The sequence below is a fragment of the Ochotona curzoniae genome, unplaced genomic scaffold (assembly GCF_017591425.1).
Source record: "Ochotona curzoniae isolate NIBS_2020 unplaced genomic scaffold, NIBS_Ocur_1.0 scaffold_4937, whole genome shotgun sequence".
NCBI lineage: Eukaryota > Metazoa > Chordata > Mammalia > Lagomorpha > Ochotonidae > Ochotona > Ochotona curzoniae.
Genome location: NW_024467126.1, coordinates 1,130,238 through 1,141,740, shown reverse-complemented (window position 1 = coordinate 1,141,740; position 11,503 = coordinate 1,130,238). Strand labels below are relative to the sequence as shown.

At 63.0% G+C, this 11,503-nt stretch overlaps 1 protein-coding gene across 4 annotated transcripts; it reads left to right on the top strand.

Moving 5' to 3' along the window:
* The first annotated feature begins 136 nt into the window (after positions 1 to 136).
* On the top strand, positions 137 to 10,930 carry MAP4K2 (mitogen-activated protein kinase kinase kinase kinase 2). Of its 4 annotated transcripts, none has more exons than XM_040970894.1 (32): positions 137 to 263; positions 411 to 468; positions 686 to 776; positions 866 to 930; positions 1,143 to 1,198; positions 1,492 to 1,539; positions 1,619 to 1,661; positions 2,084 to 2,156; positions 2,255 to 2,386; positions 2,470 to 2,532; positions 2,904 to 2,985; positions 3,084 to 3,191; positions 3,564 to 3,642; positions 3,738 to 3,796; positions 3,983 to 4,026; positions 4,117 to 4,155; positions 4,253 to 4,274; positions 4,388 to 4,514; positions 4,639 to 4,703; positions 4,790 to 4,831; positions 4,951 to 5,035; positions 5,131 to 5,210; positions 5,300 to 5,360; positions 5,449 to 5,566; positions 8,250 to 8,308; positions 8,408 to 8,511; positions 8,619 to 8,796; positions 9,869 to 9,937; positions 10,058 to 10,144; positions 10,248 to 10,318; positions 10,415 to 10,470; positions 10,548 to 10,930. In XM_040970894.1, exons 1-32 carry the CDS (start codon positions 168 to 170, stop codon positions 10,633 to 10,635), a joined length of 2,448 nt encoding a protein of 815 aa, XP_040826828.1. In that variant the 5' UTR covers positions 137 to 167; the 3' UTR covers positions 10,636 to 10,930. The 4 variants fall into 4 exon arrangements, with proteins under 4 accessions (XP_040826828.1, XP_040826827.1, XP_040826825.1 ...); XM_040970893.1 differs by having other exon boundaries at positions 4,612 to 4,703; XM_040970891.1 differs by having other exon boundaries at positions 4,253 to 4,301; positions 4,409 to 4,523; positions 4,612 to 4,703.
* The last annotated feature ends 573 nt before the right edge of the window (positions 10,931 to 11,503 follow it).

Below are 11,503 nucleotides of genomic sequence, written 5' to 3'. Positions count from 1 at the left end.
CGGGCGCCTCCTCCCCGGCTGGGCCCGCCTCCGGGCCCCGGCCCCGCCCCGGGCCGCGGAGCCACCGGCGCCCGCCCCGGCCGCCCCGGGTCCGCCCCGGCCCCGCCCGCGCCGCGCCGCGCCGCCCCGCGCCGGCTCCGCAGCTCGCGCCCGCCCGGCGCCGGGCCATGGCGCTGCTGCGGGACGTGTCGTTGCAGGATCCGCGGGACCGCTTCGAGCTGCTGCAGCGCGTGGGGGCCGGGACCTATGGCGACGTCTACAAGGTGCGCCGCGCGCGCGGGAGAGGCCGGGGGAAGGGTGCCCGGGGAAGGGTGCCCGCTCGGCCGGCGCGCCCCGCCGAGGACTCAGCCCCCCAGCTCCGCCCCCTCCTCCTCCTCAGCCCCCCTTGAGCACCCGCTCCGTCCCCGCAGGCCCGCGACACGGTCACGTCCGAACTGGCCGCCGTAAAGATAGTCAAGCTAGACCCAGGTGAGGGCCCGGGTGGGGCCTGTGCGCCCGCGCACCGCGGGAGGGGCAGAGAGGCTGACAGCTCCGAGACCCCCTGTGGGTACTGACGCCTGGCACCTGTCTGAGGCCCCCCCGAGGGAGGAAGGGGGCGCTCTGTACCCATTCTACAGATGGTGCTACTGAGGCCGGGAGACCCCCCCTCACGTGCTTCCACCCCATGATGCCCCGTGTTCCCCAGGAGACGACATCAGTTCCCTACAGCAGGAAATTACCATCCTGCGGGAGTGCCGGCACCCCAATGTGGTAGCCTACATCGGCAGCTACCTCAGGTGAGGCTGCTGGATCCCGCGGCTCGGGGGCAGGGCGCGGGGAGCCCCTGTGAGCCCAGCCCAGCTCTGTGTCCCCCCCATCTTCCCAGGAATGACCGCTTATGGATCTGCATGGAATTCTGCGGAGGGGGGTCCCTGCAGGAGATCTACCATGGTGAGAGCCGCGGCCTCCCTTCCCCATGGCAAGGGGAGTTGGGGTGCTCTGCATTCCTGTGTGACCTTGAGACAAATGCTGTCAGCCTCTGGGCCCATTATACCAGCAGCCATTGCTGAGAGGGGATATGGCCTACCCCCTCGCCCCTTTTACCCAGCGTGGCTGGTGCCTGTCCCCTGGGACCCGGTGCCAGCCCCCACTCTCCCTTCCAGCCACGGGGCCCCTGGAGGAGCGGCAGATTGCCTACGTCTGTCGAGAAGCGCTCAAGGTAGCAAGGCCTGCCCAGGGTCTCCGGGACAGTTGGGACGGCTGTGTGGCATGGGGGTGGGGAGCCTCAGTCAGGGATGGCCCTGGGGGAGCTGTGGGTCCTGAGGGGCTGGGGGGAAGGTGCCCTAGCTCTACTGCCGGAAGCAGCCCATTTCCCTCTTGGCTCAGTCACTTCCTGTTTGGGGAGAGGGGAGGAGGAAGCGGCTTGGGTGGGGGGCCCCATTTGCAAGAGGGGGGTTCAGGAGAGGTGGGAGTGCCTGGGAGCGGTTCTCAGGGCCTCCCCTTTGTTCCCAGGGCCTCCACCACTTGCATTCTCAGGGCAAGATCCACAGGGACATCAAGGTAGGGGTCCAGCCTGCTGGGGGGCCGGGGGGCATGCTGGTGGCAGGCAGCCAACCGCATCCTGTCTCTATTCCCGCAGGGCGCCAACCTGCTCCTCACACTCCAGGGAGACGTCAAGCTGGGTCAGTACCCTGGAGACACCCTTGGTGGTTTTGGGGGGCTCTGCAGGGGGCTTGGGGAACCTCAGTAAGCCCCTGGCCGCAGTGCCTGTGTCCACAGGCAAGTTGTTTTCCACCCCAACCCCCACGTAGAAAGCACATTGGTAGGCCCTCTGCTCTCAGCTGGAGAGGTGAGGTGTGCCCAGGTTTAATGAGAGATCAGACGCCCCAGCCTGGGCGGAGGGAGGCTGGTGGACCCCGCTCAGGAGGTGGGCGGGGGACCCGCCCTGGCCCTGGGCCTGTGGCAACTTGTGGCTGGAGCAGGGCCCATTACAGCCTCTCTGCAGGTGCGTCCTGAGCCCCCCCTCCCCGGGAGGTGGGGGCGGGTTGGGGTGTGGCAGCCTGAGGGAGGGAGGGCTGGTGAGCGCAGCTGTTTGCCCCCGCAGCTGACTTTGGGGTGTCGGGTGAGCTGACGGCATCTGTAGCCAAGCGGAGATCTTTCATCGGAACTCCGTACTGGTGAGGCTGCACCTATGGTGGGTGCAGGGGGCAGGTGGGCTGCAGGTGGGAGTGCCCCCCAACAAGAACGTCATTCCATCGGTGACCCCTGCCCCTAGGATGGCTCCAGAGGTGGCTGCCGTAGAGCGCAAAGGTGGCTACAACGAGCTGTGTGACGTGTGGGCGCTGGGCATCACGGCCATCGAGCTGGGTGAACTGCAGCCCCCTCTGTTCCACCTGCACCCCATGAGGTCGGCCCAACCCTGGCCTCTTGCCTGACCCTTGCAGTGAACCTGAACTTGGAGGCCCTTGTTGACCTTGTGCCCCTCCACAGGGCCCTGATGCTTATGTCCAAGAGCAGCTTCCAGCCGCCCAAGCTGAGAGATAAGACTCGCTGGTGAGGGCCCCCAGCTGGGACACCCCCTCAATTTGAGCCAGGCCCCTTGGGAGAGGAGCATGTTGCTGATTCCCAGCCCAGAGGCAACCTTAGAAGTCCCACCTCTAGGTCTCAGCAGGGTGTCCAAGCAAAGGCCTGGATCCCACCTCTGGGCCCAGGACCCCATGGGGACAGGCCTCACAGGGCAGGTGGCTGGCCACATTGCAACAGCATTGTCGTTGGGGCCGGCTGTCCTGGGCCTCTAGCTGCCCCTTCCTGGGCGGGCCCAGGAGGCTCTTGTGGAGGGGGTAGCAAGCGAGCTGGTATATCTGAGCTAACCTGGCCCCCCACCCCGGGGCTGCGGGGGTGGGGGGGACTCTTGTGCCCACCAGGACCCAGAATTTTCACCACTTCCTCAAGCTGGCCCTGACCAAGAATCCCAAAAAGAGGCCAACGGCAGAAAAGCTGCTGCAGGTGGGAGACAGGGGGCGGGGCGGGGGACTGGCTGCCCAAGAGAAGAGGGGGATGGATGGCCAGAGAGCTGATCCCCCACCACCGGCCCAATCTTGCAGCACCCGTTCACCGCCCAGCCACTTCCCCGGGCGCTCCTCACACAGCTCCTGGACAAGGCCAATGACCCTCACCTGGGGACCCCGTCCCCTGAAGACTGTGAGCTGGAGGTGAGGGGGAGATGGGGCTGGGACCGGGATTCCGATCGGATCTGGTTAGGGGACGCTCAGGTCACAGGCTATGCCGGCCATTGGAGGCTTCTCTCAAGAGGAGTCCACTTGGTAGGAATATCTGCTGAGCTGAGTCTGGCCTGCCTGCCAGCACCCCCTTGCAAGCTTCCTGCCCTTGAACCTGAGTCCAGGCTGCCTGTGACTGTCACAGGCATCTGGTTTTGTGTGTCTCTGGCAAGGTGCCTGACCTGCCATGCGGAGCAGGGGTGGGGGTAGAGGGGTATTTGCCAATGGCCTCGGGGTTGTGGTGGCAACAGCAAGGAGGGGCACAGAGCCCCGACCTCAGGCCCCCCTGCTTCGGCTCGGTCCTAGACTTACGACATATTCCCCGACACCATCCACTCCCGCGGCCAGCACGGCCCGGCTGAAAGGACGCCCTCCGAGATCCAGTGTGAGTGTGGGGGCTGGGCGGGGGGCAGAGGCGCTGGGTGCACATGGAACCCTAACTCCCCATAACTCTTGTACTCTGGGCACTCTCCCCTGCAGTTCACCAGGTGAAATTTGGGGCCCCGCGCAGGAAGGAGACGGACCCGCTGAATGAGCCGGTGAGGGGTGGGCTTGAGGAAACACCCCTCCAACCCCAGGGCAACTTGTACCTCCGGCGTCTCGCCTGTCCCCCTTTCCGTCTTCCCACCCACATGTCCTGTAGCTCTTTGAGCTGGGGACCATTCTGTCGCTCACCTAGCCTCTCTCTGCTTTTCTTCTGGCTTCTCTGCCTCGGTTTCCCCCAGTGGGAGGAGGAGTGGACACTCCTGGGTGAAGAAGAGCTAAGCAGGTGAGTGACAGGGAGGGGTGGAGAGGGTGGGCAGATCCGAGGCTGACCCCTGACCTCTCACCTTTCCTCCCTCCCTCCCTCACTGCCCAGGAGCCTATTGCAGTCGGTCCAGGAGGCTCTAGAGGAGAGGTGAGGGGCTGGGAGCAGCAGGGCAAGGGGCAGCCAGGCCAGGGTGCCCCCTGGGAGTGGTATCTTACCCCTGTCCCGCACCGCACCCCCACCTTAGGAGCCTGACCATCCGGCCAGCCGCGGGCCTGCAGGGAGGAGCAGAGCAGGTGAGAGCTGCCAGAGTAGGGGCTACCAGGGTGTGGGGTGTGGGGTGAGTGGCATGGGGTGGGTGGTAGAGGGACCCTGCCCACAGTCTCAACTCTCCCGCCAGCAGCCCGACTCCCCGGATGATGCTGTGGGAACCATCAAGCGGGCCCCATTCATGGGGCCGTCCCCCACCCAGCCTCCCACTGAGGATTCTCCTTCTAGAAGCCCCTCAGGTCTGGGAGGTCTGTAGGGGTCGGGGAGGGAAGGGAGAGGTGGTGATTGGGGCTGGGAGTCCCACCAAGGCTGTGCTTGCAGGAACCGCGCCCCCAGCCCCACCCCCACCTCCGCCCCTCCCAGATCCCGGCAGCTCCCCACTGCTGCCCACTGCCTGGGCCACCATAAAGCAGCGGGAGGACCCCCAGGTGAGGGGGTATGGCCGAGGGTGTGGGGAGGCACCTGGTGGTGGAGGGATGTGTGGTCCCGGCCTGACTTGTTCCCTCCATCCTAGGGGTCGTCCTGCCATGGGCTCCCCCCAACCCCCAAAGTGCACGTGAGTGTTGGCCCTGCTCCCCCACCCCCCACAGTGCCTCTGCCCCTACCCCCACCAGCCCCACCTCTCCTAGCCCTGCCCCACAGTCCCGCCCCCTCATCAGCCCCATCCCTGCACAGATGGGCGCCTGCTTCTCCAAGGTGTTCAATGGCTGCCCACTCCGCATCCACGCTGCAGTCACCTGGGTTCACCCTGTGACTCGGGGTAGGCCGGCAGGGTGTGTGGGGGGCCGGGGGGAAGCGGGAGCCCCCCACCTCCTTGAGAGTCCCTCTCTGACCACCCCCACCCCCAACGTGCAGACCAGTTCCTGGTCGTGGGGGCCGAGGAAGGCGTGTACACGCTCAACCTGCATGAGCTACATGAGGATACACTGGAGAAGGTGAGGGGGTGGGTATGCCGGGCAGCCCAGCTGGGGTGGGGGACTCCATGCCGAGCCTCACCCCCACCCCCTCTCTCTGTGACTGGCAGCTGATTTCCCACCGCTGCTCCTGGCTCTACTGTGTGAACAACGTGCTGCTGTCACTCTCAGGTACAGCGCACTCCAGCCCCCAGCTCCACACCTGCCCGCCCCTCACCCTTTCCAAGCCCCCACGCGCTGTCTCTCCCCCTGCCCGCAGGGAAGTCCTCACACATCTGGGCCCACGACCTCCCTGGCCTGTTTGAGCAGCGCCGGCTGCAGCGCCAGGTCCCACTCTCCATCCCCACCAACCGCCTCACCCAGCGCATCATCCCCAGGTGAGGCAGTGGGGGGTCAGGCTGAGGGATGGGGAGAACTGAAAGGGGAACTGACAGGACCTGGGGACTGTTGAGATGTGGGGAGAGGGACTGGCTGAAGTGTGGAATGTTCTGGAGAGAGAACTGTCAGCCTCATGCTTTGGAAACCCCATGTGTGTGGCCTGAGGAGTCAGCGACTGCTTGGTGCCTTGAGTGTCGAGCAGTGTCCCGGGGTAAAGAGACCCTGCCTCTTACCTTCTCCCCCAGAAAAGGACTGCGGCAGCTCGGGGGGAAGCCGGGGCCTGGGCTACGGCTCCGTGGTCAGGGAAGGCTTTGGTGGGCGAGTGCTGCTTTGTTTTCACAGATTGATCGACTCAGAAGGGAACATGACAGATCTCCCATTTGTTGGTTCACTCCCCAAAATGGCTCCAACAGCCAAGGCTGGGCCAGGCCAAACACAGGAGTCTAGAACTCTGTCCTGGTTTGCTACAAGGGTATAGGGGTCTGAGGACTTGGGGGGTTCATCTTCTGTCACCTTTCTGGACACATTAGCTGGATTGAAAGGGGAGCAGCCGGGACTTGAACCGGTACCCAAATGGGATGCTGGTGCTGCAGCTGGAGGATTAGCTTTTTGAGCTATAACCCAGGCCCTTCAGAAAGTGCTTTTTGGGCAAAGAGTTTGAGTAGGTGATGGAGTGAGCATCCTATCCCAGGCAGAGGGGCTGGCCAGTGCCAAGGTCCTGGGGCAGCTGTAGGCCTGGCCCTGTTTGAGGAGCAGCAGGGAAGTGGCTGTGGCCACAACAGATGGAGTGGGAGGGTCTAGCAGCCAACCAGAGCCTCTGGCTTTCACCCAGAGTGCCTGGAGGCCACTTCTCCAGGTAACCACTGGCCCTGCCATGTTGAGGACAGAGCAGAGGGGGTACCAGGGGGAACTACAAACCAACTGGAGGCTGTGGTAGGGTAGCGGGGGTGACGGAGAGATGGTGGCCTGGGCCAAGGCTGCAGCCAAGCAGATGAAGAGCTGCGGGGTTCTGGCACAGGGTTGCAAGTCAAGCCGGCAGGATTTCCTGGCCTTCGGAGGAGGATGGGAAAGTGTGCAGTCAAGGATGGCTCCAAGGTCGTGGGCTGGGGCTGCAGGAAGGATGGAGCGGTGGGTGGAGCTGGTTCAGGGGGGTACTCGATCCGTTCTGTTCTGCCTCAGGAAGACGCCTGTTCCATGTGCGGGAGGGAGACCCCCGACCCTGGCTGTCCAGGGCTGCGGGTCAACGTGGAAGGGCATGGACCATGGGGCTCCAGATACTGACGGGGCCGGAAGCCGTGGGGAGCCATGGAACAGGAGGGTGGGGCGGCAGTTGTGGAGTGTGAGAGGTCCCGGGTTCTTCCTGCAGGTGCTCTGTCTGGGCCTGCCCCTGGAGCCCTGTGACCTCGGGGACTTCCTGGACTTACCCTTCCCAGGCACGCCTGCCATGGTCTGGCTGAGCCCTTGCTTGGTCCCAGGTGGCTCTGGGGCTGTGACTAGGAAACCATGGAGCCACTGTGTCCCCTTCAAATGGAAAGAATGGGGAGCCGGAATAGTCTGAGGTGGGGAATCCATCCAGACAGGGAGTGCCCCCGGCGAAGGCTGCGGTGGTAGGTGGTGACCAAGGGAGGTGAACGTGGAGGGCAGATCTGTTTCTTGCCAGGGGCCCATGGTCTGGCAGATGGGGCCTGGGTTGCCAGGAGGAGAAGACAGGGCTGTCAGTGTGGCACTCGAGCTGGACCCCTCGCCTCTGAGTGTCCCTGCCTCTCCCCGCAACGCCTGCCTCTCCTAGGCAGCCAGGGGCAGCCCTCTAGCTGGCCTCGCAGATTGTCCTGGCTGAAATGGCCAAGGACTAACTGCTTGCCCCTTGGAAATCACATGACTGCCCTGGATCTGTTTCCCCACCTGTGAAGTGGGCTGTGCAGCCTAGCAGAGTGGAGTCCCTCGCACTCCGTGGCCCTTCAATGCTCTCATTTCTTCATTCGTTTCTTTCCTGCCTTGACTTAAAGAGGACTTGGCAGAGGTGACTCAGAGCTGGTAGAAAAGATGACAGAAGTGGGCCTGGCATGATAGCCTAGTGGCTAAAGTCCTTGCTTTGCATGCACCAGGATCTTATATGGGTGCTGGTTCATATCCTGGCTGCTGCGCTCTTTCGGGAGACCCAGAGGAGGTTCCTGGCTCTGGGCTGGCTCAGTTTCAGTCATTGCGGCCATTGGCTGCTTCTGGTTTCAGACTAGCTCAGCTCCAGCTGTTGCAAACATCTGGGGAGTGAACCAATGGATGGAGGATCTTTCTCCGTTTCCTCTCTGTAAATCTACCTTCCCAAGACAAATCTTAAAAAAAAGAGAGATGACAGAAGTACCAGGGGTGCAGCTGCTGAGGCGGCTGGGCGGGGCACTGCTGTGAGCCGCTGTTAGCTCACGTCCATCGTCTCAGGGCCTGTGGGGCCACCGTGAGGTCCTAACAGGTGTGGAGGGAGTAGTTAAATACCCCAGCATCACACTGACCTGCTATGAGTCATTCTGTGACCAAGCCCCTGGCCTCTGGGGACACACTCCAGGCCATGGGGCGTCCTCCCTCACAGCCATCACCTGTGGAGTCCCCATGTTCCTTTGAGCCTCAGTGGGAAAATGTGTGCCCCGTGGGAACCCCACCCACAGATGGCACCTGCTTGTCACCCTGCAGGCGCTTTGCCCTGTCTTCCAAGATCCCTGACACCAAAGGTTGCCTGCAGTGTCGCGTGGGTAAGGACGGTCCAGGTGGGGCTGGGTGGGGTGGGGCTGGGCGCCTGGCACCCGATGTGGTGCAGCCCTGCCGATGCCTACCATGTGCCCCTCTCACAGTGCGCAACCCCTACACGGGCAGCACCTTCCTGCTGGCTGCGCTGCCTGCCAACCTGCTCCTGCTACAGTGGTATGAACCGCTGCAGAAATTCCTGTTGCTGAAGGTGAGGATGGTGGGGGGTGTCCACAGGGCTCTTGGTAGATGTTTGGGGGTTGGGGGTGTGTGACACAGCGTCCTGAGCATGCTCCTGCCACTTCTATTCCACCCCAGAACTTCTCCAGCCCCTTGCCCAGTCCCTGTGGGATGCTGGAGCCGCTGGTGCTGGATGGCAAAGAGCTGCCGCAGGTGTGCGTGGGGGCCGAGGGGCCTGAGGGGCCCGGCTGCCGCGTCCTCTTCCATGTCCTACCCTTGGAGGCTGGCTTGACGCCTGACATCCTCACCCCGCCAGGTAAGCAGCAGAGGCTGGGCCACTGGGGAGATGGGGTGCGCACAAGGCCCCCACAGACACCATGGGGCACCCCTACCCCCGCCCCTTGAGAGCTGTCAGTGGGCTCTGGGGCTTCTGCTAGGCTTCCAGAGGGTGTCAGACCAAGGACTCAGCGACCAAGGAAAAGATGGCAGATGTGGCTGTGGGCAGAGGCAGATGTGGGCAGGCAGTGAGAGGCAGGGTCCAGGTGCTGTGGCGGCTCAATGATGCGTCACAGGCTGAGGAGTAGGGTGGTACAGGGGCCGTACAGCAGGAGGTTGTTTCATTTCTTAAAAAAAAACTTACTTATTTTTATTGACAAGTCAGATATACAGAGAGGAGGACAGACAGAGAGGAAGATCTTCTGTCTGTTGATTCACTCCCCAAGTGGCCACAATGGCCGGAGCTGAGCTGATCTGAAGCCAGGGGCAAGAGCCTCTTCCAGGTCTCCCACATGGGTGCAGGGCCCCAAGGCTCTGGGCCAGCCTCAACTGCTTTCCCAGGCCACAGGCAGGGAGCTGGATGGGAGGTGAAGCAGCCAGGACATGAAACGGCACCCATAGGGGATCCCAGTGCATGCAAGGCTCCATCTGGGTTTCCCACTGGGTAGGAGAGACAAGACTCCCAGCGTTCAGGTGGTCCTCTGCCACCTTGTGCAGCACATCAGCAGGGAGATGCTGGGGAAGCCAGGTGGCTAGGGCTCAGACAACACACCATGACAGGGCGGTGCTGGCGTCTCAGTGGCTGCTTTGCTGCCGGTGCCACGGTACCTGCCCCAGGGTTGCATTCTGTCTGAGTTAGGAAAAAGTAGGCCTAGAGAGGTCAGATGGCTTGTCCCAAGCCACACAGCAGCCAAGTCACACAAAGACCCTGGGCTGTCTGACCCTGGAGCCCTTCCATGGCTCTGCGGGACCCTTGGCTGGCTTCCCGCCAACCCCAGGCTGTGACTCTCCCCTGTCTGTGTCCCAGCTCCTCCACCCTGGTCCCCATGTCCTCAGGGAGTCAGCATGGGCGGCTGGCTCATCAAGGGGGGGTCTTCCTTCTTTGTCCATAGAGGGAATCCCGGGCTCGGCCCAGCAAGTGATCCAGGTGGACCGGGACACCGTCCTGGTCACCTTTGAACGTGAGTGCTGCTGGGGGTGCTGAGCAGGGGGTGGTGGCCGCAGGGAGAAGGGGGGCAGAGCACCCTGTGGGTCCGTCGCCCCCACCCCCTCCCCACCCGGCAGCCCTCCTCCGTGTGCAGGCTGCGTGAGGATCGTGAACCTGCAGGGCGAGCCCACGGCCACGCTGGCGCCCGAGCTGACTTTTGACTTCCCCATTGAGACTGTGGGTGAGTGGGGAGGAGGAGGCGCTGTGCGGCACAGGCCTGGGCTAGGGGCCCAGGGTCAGGGGGTGCTCACGGCAGCCTGTGCCCCATGCCACCCCACCCCCAGTGTGTCTGCAGGACAGTGTGCTGGCCTTCTGGAGCCACGGCCTGCAGGGTCGCAGCCTGGACACGAATGAGGTAACTGGTGCCTGCTGTCCTGCTGTCGTGGTCCCCATCTCTGCAGGGAGCAGCCGTCGGAGGATGGCCTCAATGTCTGTCTCCTTCTCGTGCCAGGTGACCCAAGAGATCACGGACGAGACAAGGGTCTTCCGAGTGCTTGGGGCCCACAGGTAGGCGATGGCGCCCCACTCCCGCCCCGCCCAGGTCCGAGGCTGTCTGCCCAGCTGACCCGGCTGCTCGTCCACAGGGACATCATCCTGGAGAGCATTCCCACCGACAACCCCGGGGCGCACAGCAACCTCTACATGCTCACAGGCCACCAGAGCAGCTACTAGACCTGCACATCCGGGGCACACAGCCCTGGCTCCCACTCGGCTCCTCGTGAAGGGGGTTGGGGTGGGCAGTGAGCCCTGGAGTCCCTCCCCCCTCCCAGCACAACTCAGCAATAACTGGAACAGGGCAGACCACGCTCACACGGACAGCCCGTGGTCAGGGAAGGACTGGACTGGTCTGGCTAATGCATTCCATTTTATTCCATATTTTCTTTTAGCTGAGAGTCTGCCCCTCAGCCCGTACTGGGACAGGGGATTTGAAAGAGAACTATGTTGTCATTAAAGTTGGTTTGTCTTACTTGGCCAGTCCCTCTGGGCTGGATGGGACAGTGCCCCCCACATCATCACCCTCTGTCCAGCACCCTGAGTGGGGGGCTGGTGGGTACTGTGCATGTACCCAGGAGGGCCAGGCCTCTGGGGGGGAGGGTTGGGGGAGGATGCAGAGTAGGCTTAGGGAACTGAGCAGAAGAGGGAACCCTGGTCTGGGGCTCTTACCAGGCAGCCTGCAGCAGGGCCCAGTGGGGGCTACCCAGACCTGACCAGTGCCCACACGCATGCCCAGGGCTGACTCTGACTCCCAGCCAAGGGCCAGGGACTGCAGTGGGACCAGTGGGTTAGATTTTGGAGGTGCTTCGCAAAGCTTATGAAGGGTTTTAAGAAAATTAGTTTATTTTAGTGCAAGAAAAATACGGACATGCATGCACTTGAAGGAGTCTTCAGGCTATAGCGCGGCTCATGTTGTGCGGTGGCACTGCACATTAACCCACTGTGCACCGCATTGGCATCCCATAATGCCATGCCAGTTCGAGTCCTGGTTCCACTTCCGATCCAGCTTCCTGTGCATTGGTCTGGGAAGGTAGCGGAAGATGAC